Source organism: Nicotiana tabacum, chromosome 9, assembly GCF_000715075.1.
Source record: "Nicotiana tabacum cultivar K326 chromosome 9, ASM71507v2, whole genome shotgun sequence".
In the NCBI taxonomy this organism is placed as follows: Eukaryota; Viridiplantae; Streptophyta; class Magnoliopsida; order Solanales; family Solanaceae; genus Nicotiana; species Nicotiana tabacum.
Window position 1 is genome coordinate 124045787 of NC_134088.1, and position 26273 is coordinate 124072059.

The 26273-nt window shown below is 37.9% G+C and overlaps 1 protein-coding gene, 1 non-coding gene and 1 pseudogene across 2 annotated transcripts; 1 reads left to right on the plus strand and 2 right to left on the minus strand.

Annotated features, from left to right (window-relative positions):
* Positions 1–2004: 2004 nt before the first annotated feature.
* On the plus strand, positions 2005–2111 carry LOC142164451 (small nucleolar RNA R71). The gene has a single exon (XR_012695220.1). It is a non-coding gene; the product is annotated as a small nucleolar RNA R71 (small nucleolar RNA).
* Positions 2112–17812: 15701 nt separating this feature from the next.
* On the minus strand, positions 17813–20470 carry LOC107791035 (G-type lectin S-receptor-like serine/threonine-protein kinase LECRK3; annotated as a pseudogene).
* Positions 20471–21749: 1279 nt separating this feature from the next.
* On the minus strand, positions 21750–26062 carry LOC107791051 (sorbitol dehydrogenase-like). The gene is made up of 6 exons (XM_016613044.2): positions 25788–26062; positions 24663–24730; positions 23442–23678; positions 22927–23217; positions 22444–22631; positions 21750–22120 (listed from the first exon to the last, which is right to left on the minus strand). Exons 1-6 carry the CDS (start codon positions 25888–25890, stop codon positions 21928–21930), a joined length of 1080 nt encoding a protein of 359 aa, XP_016468530.1. The 5' UTR covers positions 25891–26062; the 3' UTR covers positions 21750–21927.
* Between the last annotated feature and the right edge of the window lie 211 nt (positions 26063–26273).

Here is a 26273-nt window from a genome sequence, read left to right on the forward strand (position 1 = left end):
ATTCCTTGAATACAGCTATACTCCAGCCAATGGCCTTCTTGTGCTTCTTCAACAGCTCTACCAGCTTTCGCTCCTGTGTACCTATCAAGTCGGCAGAAATAATCACAGAAAAATTGTTAGTTTCAAGAAAAGCATATTTTAAGTGAGTGGGGAGGAATTTCAATTCCACATTAGGCTTAGAAGCCTCCTCCTTTAGTTCCTCCTCATCAACCACTTGATCCTCAGCTTCAAGAGCTTCAGCCTTTTTTTCTTTATTTTAGGATCTTCATCCTCTACTGTGCTAGACTAAGTAATAAACCTCTCTAGAGTATCTCCCACAAGCTTGTCAAACTTGTATTTTTCAACCAATTCTCCAACAACATCCAGTTTAAAGCACGAGTAGGCGGACGCCTCATCACAGGGGTATTTCATCATTCTCTTCATCTGGAATACCACTTTTTCGTTACCCACTCTGAGCATAAGCTGCCCTTCATAGATATCAAGGATAGCTCTGCCTGTACATAAGAATGGCCTCCGTAAAATTAGAGGCACCTCCTTGTTCACCTCCATATCCACCATAATAATGTCTACGGGGAACACAAACTTGTCCACCCTCACTAGAATATCCTCAATGATTCCCTCAGGTAGAATGGTGGTTCGGCCAGCCAGTTGTAGGCACACTAGTATTGATTTGATCATTCCGAACTCACCTTCCAGTTTCCTGAATACAGACAGAGGCATTAGATTTATCGACGCACCAGAATCACAGAGGGCCTTGTCGAATTTTTCACTCCCCAACGAGCATGGTATGGTGAAGCTACCTGGGTCCCCACACTTTTAGGGAATTTTATTTTACAACATGGCACAGTAGTGGTCATTTAGCTTGACCACGGTTGTCTCCTCTAGTTTTATCTTGCTAGACAAGATTTCCTTCAAGAACTTTGCATACGCAGGCATCTAAGTGAGTACCTCTGTGAAGGGAATGTTCACATAGAGTTGTTTAAGCATTTCCAAGAATCGTCCAAAATATTTGTCAAGTTTTTCCCGCTTCATCTTTTGAGGGAATGGTAGAGCTGGCATATGTTAACTTTCTTCAATTTCCTTTTGTACCCCATTGCTCTGGCCTTTCTTCTCTTCACCTTTTTTCTCTGCTGGTGTCTCTGCCTGCTTGTTCACCACCTCGGGACTGGCTTTCACCACTGGATCAGCCAATGTTTTGCCACTTCTCATAGATATAGGTTTGATTGTTTCCTTTGGGTTCTTTTCAGTGTCAGAGGGCAAAGTCCCAGGAGCCCTCTCAGATAAAAATTTGCAATCTGTCCCAATTGTCTTTCTAAATTCCGGATGGTCGTTCCCTGCTCTCGAATGGCTGCGCCCTGCTCTCGAATGGTTATGCCCTGAGTTTCAAAATTTTCATCTGATTTGTTGATGAATGCCTTCATGAGATCTTCCATACTAGACTGATTTGACTGTTGTGGCTGGTATTGCTACCTCTGCTGGTTCTAAAAACCTGGTGGTCCTTGACCCTGGGGTCTGGGATTATTTTGCTGCCATGAATTCAAGCTCCCACTAGGTGAACTCCACGAAAACCCTGGATGTCTTTGACCCATAGCATTATAGTTGTTCCCATCTTGGTAGTTTCCTCTATTAAAGTTCCCCACTGCGTTGACTTCCTGAGCTGATGCTTGACACTCAAGTGTAGGGTGTCCCAATCCACAAAGTCACATATTGTTTACGGCTCATTTTGTACCTTGGCCAATGTTAACTTTTTTTATCTCCTTGGCCATGGTGTCTAGCTGGGCTTGCATGGATGTGTTAGAGTCCACTTGGTGAACCCCAACTGATTTTCTTCTGTCATTACTCTCAGCCGGCCACTGATTAGTATCCTTAGATAATTCATTAAGGATTAAGACAACCTCCTCCGGTATTTTCTTAATTAGTGGACCTCCACATGCAGTATTCAGAGTTTGTCTCGAGGACGGTGTCAGTCCATCCCAAAAATCCTGGAGTTATATCTACAAATCGATTCCATTATGTTTACACTTTTTGACTATCTCCTTGAATCGTTCCCAAGCTTCAAAAACCGTTTCTGTCTCCTTTTGGCAGAAATTGTGGATTTCCCTTCTGAACTTCCCTGTTTTTGCAGCTGAGAAGTACTTGTCAAGAAACTTCTTGGTCATATCTTCCCATGTCCTGATAGAACCTGCGGGTAAGCTACGAAGCCATTGCTTCGCGTCATCTTTCAATGAAAAGGGGAATGCCCTTAAGTAGATTGCATCCTTTGATACTCCATTGTATTGGAAGGTGGTTATGATACCTTCAAAGTCCATCAAGTAAGTATTAGGATCTTCGTTCACCTTCTATCTGAAAGTGTAGTTGCTTTGGATAGTTTGAAGCAAGCCTTGCTTCAATACGAAGTTGTTTACTGCTATTGGTGGGGGTCTGACCCTTGATAGTTCTTGATTATAGACTGGCCTAGCATAGTCACCCAATGATCTTTCAAGCCTGGGTGCTGCATTCTCGAACTGGTCTTCAACCAAGGGTCGGTTTAGATTGAATCTTCAACCCTATCATCGTTGACGGTCTCATCAATAATTCTTTGGGCTGCTTCTTGTTGTGTTGCCTCTCTTGCAGCTAAGTCTACTCCATCGTTCTCTTTGTTTTCCATGTTATCTTGAGTCCAAGTTTGACCCAAGAAATTTTCTATTAATTCTCTTTCTTTTCTCAGTTGTCGCAGGTGTTTTTTCAACTTTGGTTCATAGGGTATCACTTCCTTTGAAGAAGATCGAGTCATACACCAGAGAAATCAAATATGTATCCTGCACACAAGTAAGAAACATGAATAACTAAAGTAAAAATTTGTTCCTGAATTAGTACTAAAAACTATTTTAAATATTATTGATTGCCAATCCCCGGGAACAATGCCAAAATTTGACGAGCGCAAAATACAACACAAAATTATTGCTCGCTAGTCAAAGATAGCATAGATTTATTATCGTCTCCACGAGAATTGGATTTAAACAGTGTTCGAATAATCTCCAGTTGATTACTATCCAGAAAAATTAATACTTGATTTGATAACTGTTACTACAGTGAACTACTAAAAATTAAGCAAATAACAATTAATCACAAAAGACAGCAGATGAGCAACAAAGAAATATCAATAAGAGGGATGAGGGTATTTGATTAGATTGGTAAAAGAAACTGACTCGGGATCCAATTCTTGAGTTAATTCACTCTATAATACGGTTGATTCTCACAAATTAAATCGATAATCAAATTGCACTTGAAGTTAATGTTCCCCTTTCGATTAAACGTTAATTCAGTAATTAATCCAATTAAAGCACGGTAAATAATTGCAACAATCAAATGATGGTTATGATCTAAAAGGTAACTTCTCACGAATATTTCCCTATTCACTAGTCCGATTATCAATTCAAGAGTTTTTTTCGATTACCTATTTGAATCATGAATTTAAACTAGAGCATAAGATGTGAAAAAATTCAATATCAAACTCCTCTTTCGATTAAGTAAAATAATAAATAACTCACAATGCAAATTAAAGCTCCATCAATTAATTCTAACAATTATCAAGAATTGAATCCCTAATCAAGTTATCGAAACACCGTATCTGTCAACACCCTAATGGAAATTACTCCATGACAATGGAGTAATACATCTCAAACAAGTTTAAGAACAAAGAAAACATCAATTCTAATGGTTTCGATACAAACTCCCGTATTGCACTGATTGCAGGTTGTAATATTGATGAATTCTTGAGTCTTCTTGACTTGGTTGGTTCTTCAATCTTTCGTAGGTCAAAAGTCCCTTCAAAATCTTATTTTTGGTGTATTTATACCGTGTAAAAATAAGTCCAGACGAAACTACCCTTTCCTAGCCGAACTTGGAAATCACTCTGACAATTTTGCACAGCCGCGCCGTACGCCATGCCGCCCCATGCGGCGCGATAGTGAGGAAATCCAGAGAGCTTGCACTTTGCTTGTCAGACCACTTTTTGCACTGTTGCGCCGCGCCTCGCCGCGCCCCATACGGCGCGCTAGTGGATATTTTTTAGAGTAAATTCGTTTTTTCACTTTTTAATATCCGGACTTGGTTCTCAACCTCTGAACGTGATCCCCGCTTAATTTCTTGGGCTTCTACTCAGACTTAAATGCTCCAACTTGTTCGATTTCGCTCCAAATTACCTAAATAGCTCAGAATCATTTCCTACAAGACATAAAATATGTAATAAGTATAATTCACTATCATTTAAACTCAAACACACATAAAATATATTAATTAGAGTGCAATACTACGGTTAAAATACGAATTTCTAGCCTACCATCTGTTGTATATGCACATATAATTAGAACTACCTTTGTATCGCTTGTATCAATCCCATGTTTTGTGTAATACCAGAAGATCGAATAAGTGACCAAACTTCTATTTGTATAAGTACGTATTACAAAGGAACAACATATCGTACATGTGGGCCCTTTCGTTCTATATATAGTAAAATTATGAGGTTATTACCTTAATATCTTTTTATGTTCTTTAGTCCATGCCACATAATCTTAATTTGTGTCATTCTCAATATCGTTGTTCAGGGCATGCTTTATTAAATTATGTATAGTATACTTCCATAAATTTCAATTCTACTGGGGTGCGTTTGAGTCAATCAAATGCAGAGCGTCAAATTCGATATTGCAAGAAGTTCTTAATATGCAGAAAGTGAAATTTAAAATGGGATGAAAACTGGTATGGTAAAACATTCACTGAATCCTTTGTGGTAATATTTTGGAGGCGTGCAGTTACTACTTGTCTATTTAAGAGTTTATTTGATCAAACTTCTAAAATTATTTATTTGAAAAGTATTATTTTAAAGTGCTTTTCAAAAAAGTAATTAGAGATCATAACAGTTTGTATTTGAGAAGTTTGTTAATATTAGAAAGACAATTTTCGTTTGGCCAATCATAAAAAAAAAATATGCTCTTAAGCGTCAAACTAAAAACAAAAAAGACATAAACAAATTTATTTTACGATTTATATTATTTTAAATAAATGGTCTTAGTTTTTTTATTTAATTACTTAGTTAAGTTTTTAAATTTTTGTTTTATTAAATTGTTCTGTTATTGAGATTCTAGTGAGACTTATTCCTTGTGAAATCAATAAGGGGCAGTTTAGTAAATAAAAACTATTGAAAGGGTATTATTATTATCTTGAGAAATATTTAATTTTCTGCTTATGGAAAAAAGCTTCCTCACAACAAAAAATTAAAGTTAGTTCTGCTGCTATACTCAAAAAAGACACCTTTTCTTTTTTGCCAAACACCTTAAATCTCCACACCAAAAAAAAAAAAAAAAAATATTGCTTTTAGCTTTCAGAAGCTTGACCAAACAAAGCTATAAATCATGCATTGTACCTTCTATCCGACTACTTCAACTTTTTATTAATTTTCTTTTGAATAAAATGTAAATAGAGCTAGCAATAAGGATAATTAACTCCAGAGATGCGCAATGTGTGATATAAATGACATTTTTGATATATAATATTCAAGATTTACTGGCTCGCCTAATCAGATACACGTCATGTATGTCTACTAAGGGGGTAAAGCATTCCTTACAAAAATCATGTTCTTCATTCTCTCGTTCTAACTCGAGATTTCTAAGTAAGAGCGGAGGGATCTCTAATATGAATATTGTGCATTCATACTCACAAATAATGTTAAAACAATTATTTTTCCTACAAAATCATAACATTAATGTAATGAACGAAAACTTTACAACAAAATTAATTGGTTCTGATTTATATTTGCAATGAGGGTATTCCTTATGTCATTGATGGAGTTTATTTACATTATATATGCTTTATCATAAAAGAATCTAAGTTTCACTGTTCTTTGTTCCAAGGACATGAATCACTTTTAATTATGGGCATCTAGTTCATTTCCCACTAAGGTAATTATTAGTTGATCATATATAACTAATTGTATAGGGTTTTACACGGCCTCTATTCTCCAATAGACCTAAAAAGATCTGGACGTCAAATTATTTAATAAATTGCATGTTCAAAGTTTATGTGTGAAGTGTGAACTGTGGAAGCATATTGTAGTTTAATGACCATCATGTATTTGCCCTTGTTATTAACGAACATCCATTGTCAAATTGGTAGACTCCTAGTGTACAAATTCCTTGAGAAAAAAGGTCCAAATTTATCCCGCAACTTTTGACTATATATCATTTAAATTTACCTTCAGTTTGGAGCTCCATTAGGAGTCAATAGAAAACATAAAATTTCTTAGAACGGCAGGGATTATATCATACTAAAAGGTTAACGGAGGCCAGAGACCTAGCTCTATTTCGAATAGTAGGGCAAATTTGACCTTTTATTTATTTTATTTTTTTTGGAGAAAAAACAGCATCCTAAATATATTCTTTTACCAATACGAGGTGCGGTTAGCAAGGACGACCATTCAAAAACTTGTGAAAAAAGGTCAGTCAAAATATCTCCCCATCAAGGTAAAAATAAAATGTTATCTAAAGAGAATATAATTTTTTAAAATATATTCGATAATCTCTTATTAATTTATAATATCAAGTATAATTCACTGTTGTATATTGAAGTGAAAGATCAATATCAGCATCAGTGGTGTCTAGAAAATTTCATATTTTTGCTTATAAATATGATTCCAATATAGTAAGGAATAATTATACTCTTAATTCTACTCTATATCTTCAATTTAAAGCATTCGCAACATGGCTATGAAACATTCTTTTGGGATTATGAGACAGTACCTCGGGAGCGCTCCTGTTGCATATTTATTTTTGGGACTACGAGACGGTACCTCGGGAGCGCCCCAGTTGCATATTTACTTTTGGGACTACAAGACGATACCTCAGGAGAGCCCCTGTTGCATATTTATTATGTTGTTTCATCATTCCTCATTAGACTCTGATGTATAAGATATTTAGTATTTTTTTCTTTGGAGCTTTTGACTTATTTCCACCGGGTTTTGGGAGTTGTAACTATTGAAATCGCAGTTCTTATTTATTTCAGATGTTGAGGTTGAGTTTCAGCTTTATATTCAGTTATTCTGCATAATTGTTAGGCATACCTAGTCTTAGAGACTAGGTGCCGTTACGACATCCTATTGAGGAAAATTGGGGTCGTGACAAGTTGGTATCAGAGCTCTAGGTTCATAGGTGTTATGAGTCACAAGCAGGTTTAGTAGAGTCTCGCGGATCGGTACGAAAACCTGTACTTATCTTCGGGAGGCTATGGAACTGTTAGGAAAAGCTTCGCTTCCATGATTTCCTCATCGTGCAATTTGATTCCTTTGGGGCTTATGCCTTTATTTCCTTCCTACTCAATCTCATGCAACGTGAAGCGCTTGTTATAAATTGGGCATCGAGAAGTTATAGTGGTACTGCAAACATGGTGCAGGATATTTTTCCCTATGTATTCGGGCAGGCTATTATCATCGCCTTGCGGAAAGATGTTCTGTCATTTCAGCTCAGTATATGTATTTCTTATAGTTTTGAGGCTATGCACAAATTACTATGATGTTCATGCGTTGTTGTCGCACAGTGTTAGTGTAATGGTAGGGTACTTGTCTATGTGGCGAGGCAGTGAATGACTCGAAAAGAGGATCTCTCAGTGCGTGGTTTAGGGGTTCGGCATTTAATTCCAATGGAGGAAAGGCAATTGGACTATGGATATTCAGGCCTTGGTTGATGGAGTAACGAGACTTGATATTTTCGAGCGTGGTGGAATTTTCATTTGTGATGTGGTGTCGCCATCCTTGTTTGAACGCATTAAGGTTCACTGGTGTTATGGTCTTCTTCAATTTGCCTTCGGGGCAGGGTGTTGTAAAGTGGTTCCTAAGAAGCGATTGTCAGAGATGGCGGTGCGTAGTGGTTTCAGAAATCGAATTGGTATTTCTAATGTTGATGGCTTGGGAAAGACGATCTTCTAGGAGGTTTAGAGTTGGTAGCAATTTATTAGTTCAGGTGCTATAGGATTTTGATCTGGGCAGTAATTGGGCAGCGAAGAATGAGGAAGGACTTGTGGAAGGTGTCTTGCAGTGGTTGAATTACTAGTAGGACAAAGTGTAAAGAGCAGAGGTCGAGGAGTTGCTTAAAGGAGGCGGTTTAACCGAAGAGGGAGAGGCAGAGTAGCATATGGATTCTATAGCATAAAACCACTTGCCTTGAGAAAGTTTAGGGTGATTTGGGAATCGTGATGGAAGGTGATTTGGTGTATGGATTTTATTTGGGATGGTGGCTACTTTATCGAGGAAGATTGAATGTGGAAATGAGAAGTTTGCTTGAAATGAAGAGGGTTGTAAAAACTTGAATATCGATTTGGATACAACATGACTTCGAGTTTGGAATGTGTTGTCGGACTTTCACTTAATGTCAACGGGGAATGAACGAACTTATACAGCCGGTGGACGAGCGTGGGCTCAAGAGGGTTTACAGATTTTGTAGTAGTTGTACCCAGTGCAGTGCCATTGGAAGATGTCAGCATGGAATTTCACAGGTGGGTTATCTCCTATGAGTAGGTTAGCGGTTGCGTGATATTGATGAAGCTTTTATGAAGAATTCTACTTGCTACCTGGTAAGAGGTCGAATATGTGATTGTGGATGATAATTCATAATGTTCATGAAAATCTTAACAAAAGACATTTAGATATTTGGCGGGTTAACGGTGCGAGATCATAGTAACTAAGAAGGAGGAATCGTTGTGGGCTCTACATTATGTGATGGTAGCTTAAGGCTAAGTGGAGGTGCCCACCGTCTACAATTGGATCGCATGGTTGTCTGTTTGTGCGGGTTTTGGTTATTGGTGCATTGGTGGATCGTTTATGGCTAAGAAAAGAAAACATCAGGGGTAATTCGAGCAAAGAACTCGTTGAGTGTGTGTTATATTTCGCCTTATCTGTCCACGTGTAGGTTTTGGAAAGACTCAGAGTTTATGCCTCTTGTGGATGTGATGTACAAGGAAAAATATTCAGCGGGTTTCTTCTTTGAGGGGGTGTTCAAGTGCTAGCAGAGCGTTGGAGTTTGGTTATATTCGGGACCAGGTCAGAGTGGATGACTCTCAACAACGGTTCTAGCAAGTTCAAGAATTTAAGTGTAGTGCCTAAGGATTTCGGGTCCGTCGTGTGGTTAAGGATCGAGTTTTGCAGTGGATTATAAAAGGGTCTTGGAGTGCTCTATGTTATCATTGGGTCTGCAGTACAATATTAAAGGAAAGATTGAAATAGCTTTGGATTCACGGAAGGTCTTGCAGAATGAGTGTGCCAGTTAAAGATGTTATTGTGTGCTTGAGGAGGGTATGAGATGGTTCATGAGTATTGAGACGATGTGGTCTTGTGATGCGGGTCACTCGGGATGAGTGCGGATTTAGTTCGTTATGTTTTTTAATGGAGCTATTATTATTTTTAAGGCAAGTCGAGAGTAGATTGGAAGAATTTGGGTTGGTTAGTAATGGTTGAATCAGCATGATTATGGCAATGATCAGTTCCTTCAGCGTGTGAAGTTATACATGTGGTTGGTGGTTGTACGCGCGAGCTTGACAGCCCCCATAATTTGATTGATTTGGGAGAAATATGATTCAAGTGGCCTTGTTATGTGTAAATGGATCTCAGAAGAGTTATGGCGATTTAGACCACAACTTGAGGTTTGTATTTTCTGCAGTTATGGAAATTGGAGGTTGAGGATCAAGGTTACGGTTCAGTTTGATGAGAATGTCCCGAGCTCGGAGGAGCGGGAGGGGGGGAGGATCCAAAAGTTCAGAGTAAGCTGGCATTTTCTTTAGTGTCACCTAAGAATGGTGTCCTGTGTAAGAGGCTTTGTGTATTGAATTGCGGACTCTTGGTTGGCCAGTATGGTATGATCAGAATTGGCTGGAGGTCTGTTGGTGGTTCTAATGTGAATGTGTGTTCTACATCAGGTCGGATGTGTTCATTCGGCATAGCATTGCTTGCGGAGGAATCTTCGGGCGTTGGATGTTATTCCCATCATCAGCTATTCCATGTAATACTCTATTGTGCCACGTGGGTTATGAGACAGCTTGATTATTCGCATATGTATTGTGATCCCGTGTAGCTAGTGGTGTTATTTGAGCAAGATGGCTCTCGAGATGCAGGTCATTTATCTAACCTTAGTTGTGCTTGGGTTTTGTAGCGTATGGCACTATCCGTCTCCCAAGGGTTGTATTTATTTTTTGCACTTGGCGTGCTTGTGGTCGATATTCGGTATTTCATAGGTATAATCATTTTGGCTTGATGGGTATTCCCTTATTTATTGTTATATGTGGATCAGGTGGCACGCCGCCACGGGTATGTTATTTGGATCGGGTTGCACGTCGCAACGGTATCATGTTTGGATCTGGTTGCACACCGCAACGGTACCATGTGCGGATCGGGTTGTGCGCCACAATGGTGAGATGTTGAGTACGGTTCCATATACTTATTTCTGTGTATTTTTGTTTCCCATTCTCTGAGAAGGGTTCATATCATCTGTTCGGCCGTTTTATTCGTTACGCGGGCCGGGAAGTTCCTTTTCAGAGTTCATTTTTCTTCCATATGTATCATATTCGAGTTGTTGCTTGTTGGCGCATCGATGGCATCGTATGAAATCCCGGGCAGTGTTTGAGGTAGCTTATTGCTTGGGCAGCTTGTACTGGGTGAGACGAGATTATTGGGCTTGAAATCAATGCGTTCGGATCTATATAAAGTATATTAAGGAGCAAATATCATTATTCAACTCAGAATGAGGTAATGGTCCTTGTCAGGAGGAAAGACTCCATGATTTGTTGATTCAGCAGGTGGTAATGAGTTTCTACGCATCTCTTCCGTCGTGGCTGTATTGTGAGAGTTGGATTAGGCTTATATGTGTTATGAGGTGTATTGCGGGCACCAGGTTCGTGGAATTACAGCTATTGTGGTCGGAGGATGTTATTTTGACCAAGCGATTTATTTGGTTCATGGTGTGATTTCAGCGGAGAAGCATGGTCATGCTGGGCACAGTGTCTGGTAATTGATACGGTGTTTGTATGTTAGAATCAGTCTCGTGGAAAATTCCGGATGTTGGAATTTGGCTCTAAAGTTTGTTAGCTAAGGTTATAGGGAGGATCTTCAGTCTGGCTCGAGTTAATGTGCTCAACTGGGTGGCTGCGGCAAGGGTAGGTGCACAAGGTGTTAAACAGTGATTTTGGAGAACTCCGAAGCGGTTCTTGGTCCGTTTGTGGACGAACGTATATTTAAGTGGGGGATAATGTAACAACTTGACCGGCCGTTTTGAGCTCTAGCGCGTCATTCGGCAGTTTGAGGCCTTGGGTAGCTTCACTTTAGGTATTATGACTTGTACATGTGGTCAGAATTGAATTTCGGGAAGTTCAGAGTTGATTCAGATGGAAAATTCTAATTTCAGAAGCTTTAAGTTGGAAGAATTGACTAAGGTTTGACTTTTTAGTAAATGACATTGGAATCGTGATTTGAAGGTTCCAACAGGTTCGTATGATGATTTCGAACTTGGGTGTATGTTCGGGTTGAGTATCGGGTGGTCCGGGAGCATTTCGGTGCCTATTATGGAAGGTTGGAATTTTTGAAAGATTAAGAACTTCATAAGTTTGATTTGAAGTGGACTTTGGTATTATCGATGTCCGTTTGGGGTTCCGAGCCTTGGAATGGCTTCGCTATGTCATTTATGACTCGTGTGCAAAATTTGAAGTTATTCCAGATTGATTTGGTACATTTCGGCACAAGATGTAGAGTTTGGAAATTTAAAATTTTTGAATTGGGGGTGTGATTCGTGTTTCTAGCGTTGTTTGATGTGATTTGAGGCCTCGACTAAGTTCGTATGATGTTTTAGGACTTGTTGGTATATTTTGTTGAGGTCCCGGGGGCTCGGATGGATTCCGAATGGTTAACGGATCAAATTTGGACTTGAAGCATTTGTTGGAATTATGCCTTCTCGTTCAATCGCACCTGCGAAATTTTGCTCGCACGTGTGACCTCGCAGAAGCAAGATGGGCTTCGCAGAAGCGGCCAGGCGTGACTGCAGCAGTGGTCGCAGAAGCGGGCAGGTGGACCGCAGAAGCGGAGTCCCACCTGCGATGGATCGATCGCAGAAGCGGAAAGTGAGAGGGAGGGTTGCTTCGCAGAAGCGACAGTGTTGCCGCAGAAGCGAGTCTGCAAAAGAGGACCTTTTGTCCGCAGAAGCGAAGGTGAGCATCGCATATGCGAAAACACTGGCAGTGTTAAAAACAGAGGGGTTCCGACATTTTTGATCATTTTGGAGTTCAAACACTCGGTTGGAGGCGATTTTTCAGAGGGAATTCACGGGAATCTTGAGGTAAGTCACTTGTGACCATTATTTTGTCTATAATATTGAATTATCATTGAGTATTCCGACTAGATTACTTATTTTTGAGGTGTAATTCGAGAATTTGGGCCTAGGGATTTCAAAATAAGAATTTAAGATTTGAAGGTCGAGTTGATGTCGGAATTTGGTAAATTTGGTATGGGTGGACTCGTGGTTGAATGGGCATTCATATTTGGTAATTTTTGTCGGGTTCCGAGACGTGGGCCCGGGTCGACTTTTTGGAGTGCTTTTTCAATTCTTTGCTAAAGTTGTAGCTTAATTATTTAAATTAGTTTCTTATAGTTATATTTATAGTATATAATTATTTTGGCTAGATTCGAGTTGATTGAAGTTGGAAAAAATCGAAGGAAAGGCCTTCTTGTTGATTGAGTGAGAGAGGTTTGAGGTAAGTAACTTGTGTAACCTTGTGTGGGAGAAATTCTCCTTAGGATTTGGTACTGTTATGGTAAATTATAATACGTAAAGGTTGTGTACGCGAGGTGACGAGTGCGTACTCGGGCTATATGTTAAAAATCCGATTTGTTTTCTGCTAAATAGTTCCTTTTTATTCCCTTAATTGAGTTACTCTAGCACGTGTAGCCATCATAATTAGCCTAATGTCACATGTCTATGTGTTTTATCTCTTACTTATAATTTGTATAGCATGCTTAGTTGAATTACCTATTTTTTTTGATTTCGTACACATTCTTTAACTGTAGGATTCCTTGCTGTAATTTTATTGTTCCAATTGTTATGTGTTGTTTTCGTGATTTTTGGCTGAGATGACTGTTTGGTTGTGGCATGAGGTTTCTGCTGTGTGGAGTGTTATTATGGTACGAGGTTTCTGCCGTGCGGTTATCATTGTTTGCACGAGGTTTCTGTCGTGTCCCTGTTGCATATTTACTTTTGGGACTACGAGGCAGTACCTCAGGAGCACCCCTGTTGCATATTTACTTTTGGGACAATGAGGCGGTACCTCGGGAGCGTCCCTGTTGCATATTTACTTTTGGGACAATGAGGTGGTACCTGGGGAGCGTCCCTGTTGCATATTTACTTTTGGGACTACAAGGCGGTACATCGGGAGCGCCCCTGTTGTATATTTACTTTTGGGATTACGAGGCGATACCTCGGGAGCGCCTATGTTGTTTACCTCTATTTGCTGTATTGTTGTGTTGTTGTTGTTGTTGTTGTTTCTCAACTTGTAAGAATCTTGTTTTTCCTCACGTGTTGTAGTTGTCTTTTTGAATCCCGTGTTGTTATCTTTCTGTAAATTCTCATTGTTCACTTCTCAGTCATTTTATTATATTATTATATCTCCTGCCTTGTGAATTATACTATTTCCAGTAGGACTCTGACCTGACCTAGTCACTACTCTACTGAGGTTAGGCTTGGCATTTATTGGGTACCGTTGTGATGTACTCATACTACACTTCTGCACATCTTTTGTGCAGATCCAGGTACTGCTTACCAGACTAAGTACTAGTGAGCTAGCCCGTACGTGGAGACTTCAAGGTACATCCGTTAGCGTTCGCAGACCTCGGAGTCCTCCTCTATCTTTATTATGTTGTTTTCCTCATTCCTCATTAGACTCTGATGTATAAAGATGTTTAGTATTTTTCTCTTTGGAGCTTGTGACTTATTTCCATCGGGTTTTGGGAGTTGTAACTATTGAAATCGCAGTTCTTATTTATTTCAGATGTTGAGGTTGAGTTTCAACTTTATATTCAGTTATTCTGCATAATTGTTAAGCTTACCTAGTGTTGGTTGTGGTTGTATTGGCTGCAAGCGGAACGTAGGCGCTTTAGGTGTGTGTTGACCATGCACTCTCGCTTCGTCTAATGTCGTATGTATGATAGAGGTAGTGTGGTGGTTGACCTCAATGCTAGATTAGGTGCCGTCACGACATCCTACGGAGGAAAATTGGGGTCGTGACAAAGAAGAAGATAAAAACTGATAATTTAGAGGGTGAAATAGATATTTGATAATTAAAAGTTTGAGAAATTTGGTTGAGTGACCTTCTGAGTACAATATGCATAGTTAAGTGACTTTTGTGTTACAAACAAAAGAAAGATGACTTTACTAGATAATTTTGGATAGTTGAGTAACCATTTAAGTAATCAACTTATCATTCATGCCCTTCATTAAACATCGCATCAACAATGACCTTGTTGTTACCAAATGTGTCATATATGCCCTTCATTTCTAAAGAAACTTCGGTATATTTTATCAATGATGAACATTTTAAACCACCACATAAGTGGACATGTGGAAAAAAGAAAGTAAAAGAAGTCCAAATTTACCCCTTAAACTTTGTGAATTTAGTCATTCTTACCTCTCTATTATCCTCCGTAGCGGGGGAGAGGAACTTGTTTTGCAAATAGCACAGGCTAGCCAGTTTTTGGACTGATAAATAAAAAATTATCACGACCCAAAATTTCTACCTTCGGGACCGTGATGGCACCTAACATTTCTCTTGCTAGGCAAGCCAACATTAGAAAACTCTTAACCATTATTAAACAAATCAATTTAAGCGGAAGTCAATTACTAAAATAAAGTGCGGAAGACCACAACAACTGAATCATCAAAATACATCTCTGAATCTGGTATCACAAGTGCACGAGCTACTAGGATAATACAATAATAGTTTGAATAAAATTCAAGTTGTTTGAAAGATAATACATAGCTAAGATAAGATAGAAGGGGACTTTAGAACTGCGGACGCTGTGCAATTATACCTCAAGTCTCCTCTAGGTAGCTGAATCCGAGCAAGTCTATGGTACGCCGTTGGGACCAACTCCAAAATCTGCACAAGAAGTGCAAAGTGTAGTATGAGTACAACCAACCCCATATACTCCATAAGTGTCGAGCCTATCCTTGACGAAGAAGTGACGAGGCTATGACAAGACACGTACGTAAATAACCTGTACAAGTATATACAAATACGAAACAACAATAACACAATAAATAACAATTTATAAATTTGGGAGGGAACATGCGAAGGGGAATGATATAGAAATTTCAGTAGGAGAAGTGTCACGTAGCAGCTAATTAATTCATCAACAATAAAATAAGCAATTGATAATATGAAAATGGCACAGCATCACCCTTCGTTCTTTTACTCTCATTCCTCCCATAATTTGATAAATAAATAATAATAATTGGCACGGCATCACCCTTCGTGTTTTAACTCTCTTTTGGCACGACATCACCCTTCGTGCTTTTACACTCTCTGAAAATGGCACGGCATCACCCTTCGTGCTTTTACACTAAAAAATGACACGGCAACACCTTTCGTGCTTTTACACTCTTTCTCACCATGACAATGATAATATAAATAATAAAAATGGAACGGCATCACCCTTCGTGCTTTTACACTCTTTCTCACCATATTCAACAATAATTAAATCAATAAAAATTTCATGAATAATGATCAAATAATCAATAATAAACTTAAGCAGGAATATCTTAATTAAATAAGCAATTATTCAAAATGAAATAAATTCCTCCAGCATGCTTTGACTCAATCATAACGCATAAGTACTCGTCACCTCACATATACGTTGTACCCGCACATTAAATCACGTAGCAAATAGAAAAATAAATCTTACTCCCTCAAGTCAAGGTTAACCACGACACTTACCTCAATTTGCAACCAAATTCAAGATCCAATAAACCTTTGCCTCGCGAATTCGTGTCTGACATCCTAAAATCTAGTCATAAATAATTCAATATACTCAATACAAATCGTAGGAATTGATTCCATATGAATTTACTAATTTTTTGGATTAAATTCGAAATTCATTTTAAAAATCGACAGTGGGACCCACATCTCGAATCCCAAAAAACTCACGAAAACCGAACACCCGTCCCGATATGTGTTCAACCACATAAAAATTATCGAATTTCGACATCGGATTGGTTTTCAAATCTTCATTTTATATTTTTGGAAGATTTTATAAAAATCGCAATTTCTTCCATCTAAATCCGAAATAAACGATGAATATTGACATGTATTTATGAAATGTAGTCACTTTCGGATATAAAATACTTACCCAGGTCGAAATCGTAAAAACTTCCTTTGGAATCACCTAAATCCGAGATTCAAAACTCAAAAATGAGTAAAAATGGCTAACTTCCGATTTTATGGGTTCTGTCCAGCATTTTCGCACCTGCGGACTAGCATTTGCGAGACAAAGCTCGCATTTGCGGAACAGGGTAGCCTGTCCAGTGGCCGCATCTGCGCCCAGAAATGTCGCACCTGCGACATCGCAGAAGCGCTCCAGGGACCGCAGAAGCGGTCTGCCTCGCTGAAGCAGCTCGCCCATCGTGAAAGCGGTTGCGCACCTGCAAAAATTTCTCCGCAGAAGCGGAGCTCGGCAGGGCTGTCCAATATCGCAGAAGCGACTGGAATTCTGCAGGAGCGACCATGCACCTGCGCACAGAATGTCGCAGGTGCGACGCACCAGAACCAGAACCGGGCAGCAGGTTCCAACTGCTCCGTGGCTCGTCCGAAACTCATCCGAGCCACTCGGAATCTTGTCTGAATATTCCAACAAGTCCAGAAACATAATGCGAACTTACTCGGGGTTTCAAATCACATCAAACAATATCGAAATTACAATTCACACATCGATTCAAACTTTTGATTTTTCAAACTTTTCACTTTGCAAAACTCGTGCCAAAACATATTAAACGAATCCGGAATGACTTCAAATTTGGCACACAATTCATAAATGATATAACGGAGCTATTCTAATTTTCGGAATCTCAATCCATGTCCGATATCAATAAAATCAAATCCGTGGTCAAACTTTGGAAACCTTTAGCCTTTAGATTTCTATTTTCCATTAAATAGCGATAATTTGAGTTAGGGACCTCCGAATTCGATTCCGGGCATATGCCCAAGTCTCAAATCACGATACGGACCTACTGTCAAAATATTGATATGGGTCCGTTTGCTAAAAATATTGACCGAAGTTAATTTAGTTGAGTTTTAAAGCTCTATTTCATATTTTAATCAATTTTTCACATAAAAACTTTTCGAAAAATTATACGGACGGCCCACGCAAGTCGATGAATGATAAATAGTGCTTTTCGAGGACTTAGAACACATAAATGAATGTTTAAATTAAAGATGACATTTTGGGTCATCACAAAAATAGTCAGTATTTGCAAAGTCACTAAAAATTAGCCAATATTTTGCTGCAACACGGAAAGTTCCAGCATAATATACTGGAGATGGAGCACCTGTGTATGAACTTCCAGCATAATATACTGGAACTCCAGTATATTATGCTGGAAGTTCACATGTAAAAAATTCGAACTCTAGTATATTATGTTGGAATATTTTTCGGATTTTGAACAGTGTTTTCGTTCAAATTTATCTTTTCATAAAAAGTGGGTAAATTTCGATTACTTTTGAAACTGTGACTATTTTTCAATTACCACTTGTAAATCTGGTTATTTTTGAATTTCACCCTTATAAATATGATTCCAATATCTTCAAGCGAAAGCATTGAAAACATGGCTGTGAAACATAACTACAGAAATATTCAGTAAACTCTGCATATATACAAGTGCTTAACAAGGTAAACTAATTGTCCCTGGAGCAATACAAATAAGAAAAAGGAGCTAATTTTTGGTTCAAATAGCTATAGTTCTTGAGGGATAATAGAGAAGAAAAAGCTCGAGAAAGAATCCATTATACTGCGTCTAGAAATGAATTTTCTGTCCTAAAAGGATTTGGACATGGCGGAGCAGCGACTTCAACAATTTCTTCAAGCATTAACACAACCTTTTTCATAGTTGGCCTTAAAGAAGGATCTTCTTGAATGCACCAAATGGCTACCATTAGAAACCTCTCCAGTTTTTTCCTGTCACTAATGGCGTCTGAATCATTTTGGACGAGCTGATATATTGTTCCTTCTTGGTAGCAATCATAATCCCAGTAAGTTAATATTGCCTTGTCTTCACCAGCTTCAATGTCTACATTTCTCCTACAACAAATGATTTCTAAGAGTAAAACACCAAAGCTATACACATCTGCTTTGACTGTGATTGGCATGTTTCGAAACCATTCTGGTGCAACATATCCTTTTGTTCCTCTTATTGCTGTTTGAATCTCACTTTGATCCATCCTTAGCAACTTTGCTAATCCAAAATCCGATATTCTTGGATCGTATTGATTGTCAAGAAGTATGTTCTGAGGCTTTATGTCACAATGAATGATTTGTGTACTGCACTCGTCGTGCAAATACAAGAGTCCTCTAGCTATCCCGAGTGCCACTTGAGTCCTTTGGTTCCATGTCAACTTCAGATCACCAAAAAGGAAACTTGCTAATGTACCATTGTTTAAGAATTCATATACAAGTAATCTATGAGGACCTTCATCACAAAATCCGAGTAATCGGACTAAATTCTTGTGATGAGTTTGGCCTATCACATTCACTTCAGTCTTGAATTCCTCTTCCCCATCTTGGATTATCCGATCCAGTTTCTTGACTGCCACTGGAATAGGTTTTCCAATTTCTACGATACCTTTGTAGACAATGCCAAAAGCCCCTCTTCCAAGTTCTTCCTTGAATCCTTCTGTGGCTTTTGACAGCTCTTTGAAAGAGAAGTATCTTAAAGTCTGATCCATGGAACTTTCATTTCGATCAAACGTTGAGGTTTTGTTGCGATAAACGAGTAAAAATCCCAGAGAAAGTACTCCAAGAAGTAAGCAATTAACAAAAACAGAACTACCTAAGAACACTGATATAATAAGGATAATAGTATCTTGATTTTTCTTTTTTGGCTCTCTTGAATTAGGGCCTTCTAAAGCAATATTACCTTTCCTTCTTTTGATGAATGCTTTAGAATTCACTCTGTTATCCACTCTTCCATTTGAAAGTGGTAATTTCTTCTTCCAACAACTATTTTCTCTTAAAACAGAAACAGCACACTTGCAATCATTCAAACATGCATTCTTGCACTTCTCTTCATCAAAAGGCTGCAGAAGCTCATAATCACTCGTTGGCCAATCGATATTCGTCACAGTTTCCATTTCAAGCTGATTTCCTGCATTATCTTGATTGTCACCACAATCTTGCACTAAATCCGGTATGCAACCTTTATAATCATCTTCTGGATCGACTAAAGAAAATGCTCGCGGGCATTGACAATCCGGTCTTTTGTCTATGCTAAGTCTACAGATTCTGTTATATCCACAAACTCCACTGCCTCCTACTGTAGGAAAACTATAACAGATATTATCTGGAATTGACCAAACAGCAGACCAAACACCATTTCCTTTTGGCTCTTTCGGGTGCTGATACAAAGTAAATATACCGTCAAAATTAAGTGTTGCTCTGTGATAAAATCTTGTGGATGATCCTACTTCACCTTTTGAAAGAACAACCTCTTTGCTGTTGTTAACCAAATGGAAAATTTGGCCTGATTCATTGAATTTGAGCTGGTAATTTGTTGCATTCAATTGATCGAAACTTCGAAGCAAATAAAAATTCTCATTTATATACTCACTTGGCAAGTTTACAGTAGCAATTCCAATATTTCCATTTCGAAACATTCTGAGCAAGAATCTTCCCCTCGAAAAATTAGTCTCTGATCGACGAGAAGAAAGCTTGAATCCTTCTCCAAATTCTTGACTTGGCAAGATTGTGTCTTTGCTCTGATTAAAACTTTGCCATAAACTTTCAGAATTTTTATTGACAAGTACAAAATTACCTGTATCTTTCATAGAACCATAAGCAACTGTACCAATTAATGGATCAGAAATCAGACTCTTGTTGTTGAGGACTAGTGAGGACTAGTCCGCGATCAGCAACGAGCTCGATTCTTGATCCTTTAGGAGCTGGATTATCTCCATTTGCATACCAAACAATAGTTTTTTCAGAAATTTTGTTGTACCATATTGAAACTAGGAATTGATCTTCATTTCCTAGTTGTTGAAATCCAAATGCAAAATCTCCAGAAGGAGACATCCATGCAGATACTTTATCATCACCAGCTATAAGTAATGAGCCAATTATCACATCATTTTTTGATTGGGACAATGCAAAATTTGGTAGCAGAAGAAAGCAAATGAGTAGGAAATGAAGAAGTAAATTCACTTTAGCCATATTTTTTATTCCACAAGTGAAAACAACATGGTAATACAACTACTTTATATAGAAGAAGGATAATAGTCTTTTATCAAAAGAAACATTGGTTTGTTGTTGAAATCACAAGGGGAAGTAAACAATTGGAGAGACTACTTTGACTATGTTGAATGGCTTCTAGTTTTGAATTTCAGCAGCAAAATCTTGAATGAAAGGACAGCACCCGGGATCCAGGAAGGGCTGGACCACAAAGATCTATTGTACGCAGTCTTACTCTGCATTTCTGCAAGAGGCTATTTCCACTGCTCGAACCCGTGACCTCCTGGTCACATGTCAGCAACTTTACTAGGTACGCCAAGTCTACCTTTCAAAAAATCTTGAATGACAAAGTAGGAATTTCAAAGCTAGAAGGTAGTTAGTACAAATCATTTGTTACACAAATCATGGCCATCCACTTGTTTTCAATGTGGCAAAAATTATAAGCAGGTAAATTTGACTATTATTATACATGATAAAAGTGTGAAAAAAAATTAATTTGATAATAGTAACTTTTTAACTTTTGAGGATATGGAAACTAATGATTGGCTAGGAAAGGTCCTTGGAAGCTTGGGGATTTCCTATTTTATTCTAATTTTCTTGACTTTCAAATGGTTTGGTAATTGTAAAGACTTCATATTCAAACTATTTAGTTAAAATTTCAGAAACACAAAAGAAAAGTCTCATGACTTGTTCAATACGCAAGAAATTGCATCATAATAAATAAGAGATTTTCACTGTGGAAAGAAACAGATAGATTAAAATATTTTGGATTTGTACCTACAAAACCATCAAATATGTTAATTAATGGCAGATTTCCAAACTTTTGACCTGGTCCATTGAACCTAACAAATAAGTGAAGTTTGGTTTGTTACCGCAAGGAAACTATGATATTCGAACTCTTCAAAAATACCATCGGGTGCACGACGGATCCTCCAAAAATAATACATTTTTTAATGATCCGACATGAGTGCGATAACGTTTTTGGAGAGTCTGAGCAACATAGCAAAGAAGCAAGTCAGTCGTAATTTAGAAATTGAATGGACCTCTGGTTAAAGGTGGAGGAATCCTATTTCCATTGCTAAGACGCCAAAAATGTTTGGTTAAAGAGGTTTGAATGTATTATATATTAATTTGCCTAACTGGTTAATGACTTACTCCCACTGTTCCATTTTATGTGGGACTATCACTATTTAGCTTGACCCTCATACTCCGAACCCCGCCACATAAAATGAAGTGGAGAGAGCATGTATTAACACAAATGTTGGTAACACCTCAAGCCAAATAGCCAACTGCCTTTATTTGACCAGTCTATATTTTTTCAAGTAATGCATAGTTCTAACAAAGACTCAAACAGACACAAAGAACATGTATATAGAAGCATAAAACATCTTTTTGGATATATAGTTTCAGGTGAATTTGGTAACTTATTTTTTTTTCTTTTACAGATTAAACATGACTTTAATAGCATCACCACCAGCAGCACTTGTTTCAAAAGCTTCTTCAACTTCCTTTTGAGAGAATCCAAACCTGTGTGTGATCAAAGGTTTCACGTCGATCTTCCCACTTCTTAAGAACTCAAGACACAGAGGCCACGTATTCTTGTAGCGGAATATGCCTATGACATCAACCTCCCTGAACATAAATGGAGAAAAGAATCAGTGTAGTGGCAAAAAGATACAGAAGCGAGGGAACCGTCAGCTTATTGTTACTGTAGACTAAGAAAAGTTTTAGTTATCGAAAAGATCTACTAGTGATGTTAGTACGTTTACTTTAAGTCCTATGTATTGTAAGAGCCGTTGAATCTGTCAGAAATTTATATGCCAGTAGAAAATATAAAGAACTTCTAGAACTTCCTATATTTAGGTTTTTATTTTGCGTAATGTTGGACGGGGATGACTTAAATGGAGTGAACGATCAGTGAGGAGTCATATAGCAGACTCCAACTCGATTATTACCTCGCAGCAGCTGGAGTGAGAGGAACAGTCATCTCATGATGTCCCATTCCTACTAAGCAAACTTTGCCGCCTGGACAAGTTGCACCAAGAGCGGTAGACATGGTTTTGTTAAAGCCAGCACAATCAAAACTCACGTCGATTCCAGCTCCCATAGCTTTCTGAATGTTATCTATATCTGCAGCTACATCCTGTTCATAAATATCAGTTAGTGAAGTGGAAAGAACACCTGCAACATTTCACGGTTTAGTTTCACGTATGGTCACTAAACTCTATCCACTATATCAGTAAAGTTCAGTTACTTTAATTTTATGGTGGGTAAAGTTCAATTGCTATAAATATTACAGAAATAGTTTTGTGACTTTATTGCTATAATGGATAAAGTTTAGTGATAATACGTGAAATTTACTCTTGTATTCACTCTCAAGCGTCCATATGAAACGTAGGAGAGATCATCAGCAAGAAGTTTGAAGTTTAGATCCTGACCTGAATATTAGTTGAGACCTTGATAATGTCATCTGCTCCTAACTTCTTTGCAACAGAAAGACGATAGTCATCCACGTCAACAATAACAATTCTTGGGGCACCAAAAGCACGAGCTGCGAGCAGTGTGACAAGCCCAATTGGTCCAGCTCCCAGTACTAATATGTTTGTCTCAGGACCAACATTTGCACGCCGACAAGCATGAACACCAACACTAAGTGGCTCACACATTGCTCCTTCCTCCAAACTTACATTATCGGGGAGCTTGAAACATAGATCTGCAGGATGGACTACCTGTAGGCAATCAAAAAATAAATTAGCATTTTAACACGGTCCAAATATTTATCATTTCATAATCCCTGCATTTAGCACAATGTATCTGTTTATAATTTTATAAGACCGACCTTAGATACAAAAAGCCTTAAATACCACAATTCTCTTCTTATTAAAGGTGAAATCAGTGTAAGGAAAATTCTTTGAATCGTGAGAAAACTGGCCGAAGTAGGTAAGCTTTTTACCTGATTTGCGAGAGAACCATGAACAGGAGGAGTAGCGAAGAATTTCATCTCGGGGCAGAGATTATATCGGCCTTCCTTGCAAAGATCACATCTCCAGCAACTAATTCCGGGCTCTAGTGCCACACGATCACCACGAACCAATGTCTTGACTTCACTACCAACTTCGTCTATGATCCCAGCACATTCGTGCCCAATCACCATTGGTTCTTTAACTACAAAATCAGCACATCTCAAGGTCTGAAACTCAAAAAGTTATTTTCCCATTAGCAGAAAATCCAAGGGTGCTGTAGTCAGTATTGGGCGAAGAAAAGATTGCAAACACCTTCATTCATAATAAGAAGAAAATATGATCACACATGACTGCAGCAAATAAAACAAACCATTATGTACTCTTTCTTCCAGAGCGTAGCTATACTAGAACTTTAGGCATCGCTAACGTAAAACTGAGGGGCCAAACAGACTTCTTAAATCTCAACTCACACAAGTATCATATGTCAGAACAAAGGTTCAGAAGCTTACTGACTTTTCTCAAGTGTGACACTTTGTTTAACATTATTATAGCATCATGTTGGTGCTCAAAGAGCATGGGCTAGAGTTAGGTTCCATATCATACATTCTGAAAGTTCTTATCACAGGCTCTAGTTCATTTACATACTTCAGTTTACGCCAGACTCAATCTCGGACAAATAATTACAGTTGGTTTGCTCACAAAATATCTGTAGTTTCTGTCTAGCCAAACTGTCCAGAAGTATGCACATTCGCATTATCCTCGACAAAACTTCGAGCTGGCTTATTGTTTGATAATAGAGAATACTAAAAACTGTACCCAAGAAAATGTAACAGAATTTCACCCATGTAACGGAGACACTTCATTTGCCCTGCAAACAGATAGTCCTATATATTATATGATATAGGTATCTTGTATTTCACATCGACTTTTCAAGATACACTACAGACATTCTAAAAGATTGATGGTAACCATACCGGATACTTAGTCATGCCAGTTCGCAACATCCGAATCCACATAACAGAATATTTTACATATGAACAATGGAAATCCCGATAAGCTAGTTTAATTCATCAAAACAATTAGCTAGTTTGATACACATTAGTCATAGAAGCAATCGATGACTAGATTATAGACCGTCATCAACCCAAAATACAACAAAAATATAATATATAAATTAGCTATCAAGAAGTGAACCAGAAGAAAGCTTTTACCTTGAGGTAGTGAACATCACTTCCACAAATACCAACAGCTTTCATCCTAACTCTAACATCATGGGATCCTATGATGTAACAAAAAAGAACACAGTAAGAAAAATCAATAGATATAATATCCTAGAACAAATACCTATATTCAAGCAATTAATTTGCAAATCAAATCATTGTCAAAGAGCTATATCCTCTGTTAATTACAGTAAGTTGGAGTTTGTCAGACCAAATAATAAATTATACTACCAAATTACTTTTATTGTACTCTTTTTTTTATAAGTGTGATGTACTGTTACTACTGCCTGCGTACGCAGGAATTTTTATAAGCGTTGTCGAAATTTATAGACGAATGGGAATAAGAACTTTAATTATCATACTTCCAGACAAGAAATAGCTTTAGTCTATTGGTTTTGTTGAGTCTTAAGTAAGAAAAAGTCCTGAATTAAATTCTACTTCATCACAATTTTTAACCACATAGATTCTCTCAAATATTTGCAAAAAATGCTAGTTGAGGTTCGAACTTAGAGCAAAATAAAGCACATAACCAATGTGCCAAAAGATAATTTATGTCAAGTGGTGTCATTTTTTCCTACTTATCGCCTTCCTCACAGTATTAATACATATATTTAGTAAAAAATAAATAAATGTGCATCCGCCCTTGCCTCTCACCAACACATGTACCAAAACTTTTTTTGTTTCTATCGAGATTCAAACTCTGCTGGTACACGATTTTCATTCACTTTATTGAATGCTAGGCTATACTCTTGGGTGCGTGTTGCTCTATTTTGCCTCTAGGAACAAAAGTTTCATCTATCCATAATTATATCTATTTTTAATTCGAAAAACTAATGCTACATATTACACTATGAATTGATCAAACTAATCTTAAAAGTCAACTTAAACACCTAATTAATGAAATAATAATAATAGATACTAAAAGAAGGAACTGAGCTCCCGGTATGCACAGAGTTCGAAGAAGGGCCGGAAGGGCCGGACCACAAGGTTATTTTCGCGACTTGAACTCGTGACCTCGTAGTCACATGGTTGCAACTGTACCAGTTACGCCTAAACTCCTCTTCGTAATAATAGATACTAATAAGTTCTAACTAAGAGCAGAGGAAAACATAGTACCCAAAGGAGGGAGATTGAAAGGCTGAATCTTGAGGGTGTTAACACCAAGAAGCCAAGCAGCCATGTTTTCTTCACCCTCATTACTTTTTCCTCCTTTACCCATTAGACCTCTGCTTTTTTGTTTTTCCTCAAAAGGGAGAAGAAAGATTTGATTTTGAATTGGTTCTTGACTGATCCTATTCTTGGTTAAATCTATGTAGTATCAGAGTTTGTGCATATTAATGAATGATGATGCAATTTCCAAGTAGGAAAGACACGTGGGTGTGAACTCTTTGTGGATAAGAAGCAAACTCAGATTGTGCAAATCAATAAAATAAAAAATTAGTTCGGTCCAAAAAACATTTCGTATTCTTACAAGATTCAAAGAAAGGATGCACCCCATCTGGATATGATGTAGGTAACATACTCTAGTAAAAGTATTAATAATTGATTCTATGATTCGAACTCGTAACCTATAAGTCATGCGAAAATAACTTTATCGTTGCT

What these genes read in the sequence shown, in the direction of transcription:
- LOC107791051 (XM_016613044.2), bottom strand. Translation starts at nt 25,890, where the DNA reads ATGGGTAAAGGAGGAAAAAGTAATGAGGGTGAAGAAAACATGGCTGCT. An exon ending in TTTCAATCTCCCTCCTTTGG is followed by an intron (nt 24,731 to 25,787) that starts GTACTATGTTTT and finishes GTTACATCATAG; the next exon opens with GATCCCATGATGTTAGAGTT. An exon ending in AGGTCTCAACTAATATTCAG is followed by an intron (nt 22,632 to 22,926) that starts GTCAGGATCTAA and finishes ATTTATGAACAG; the next exon opens with GATGTAGCTGCAGATATAGA.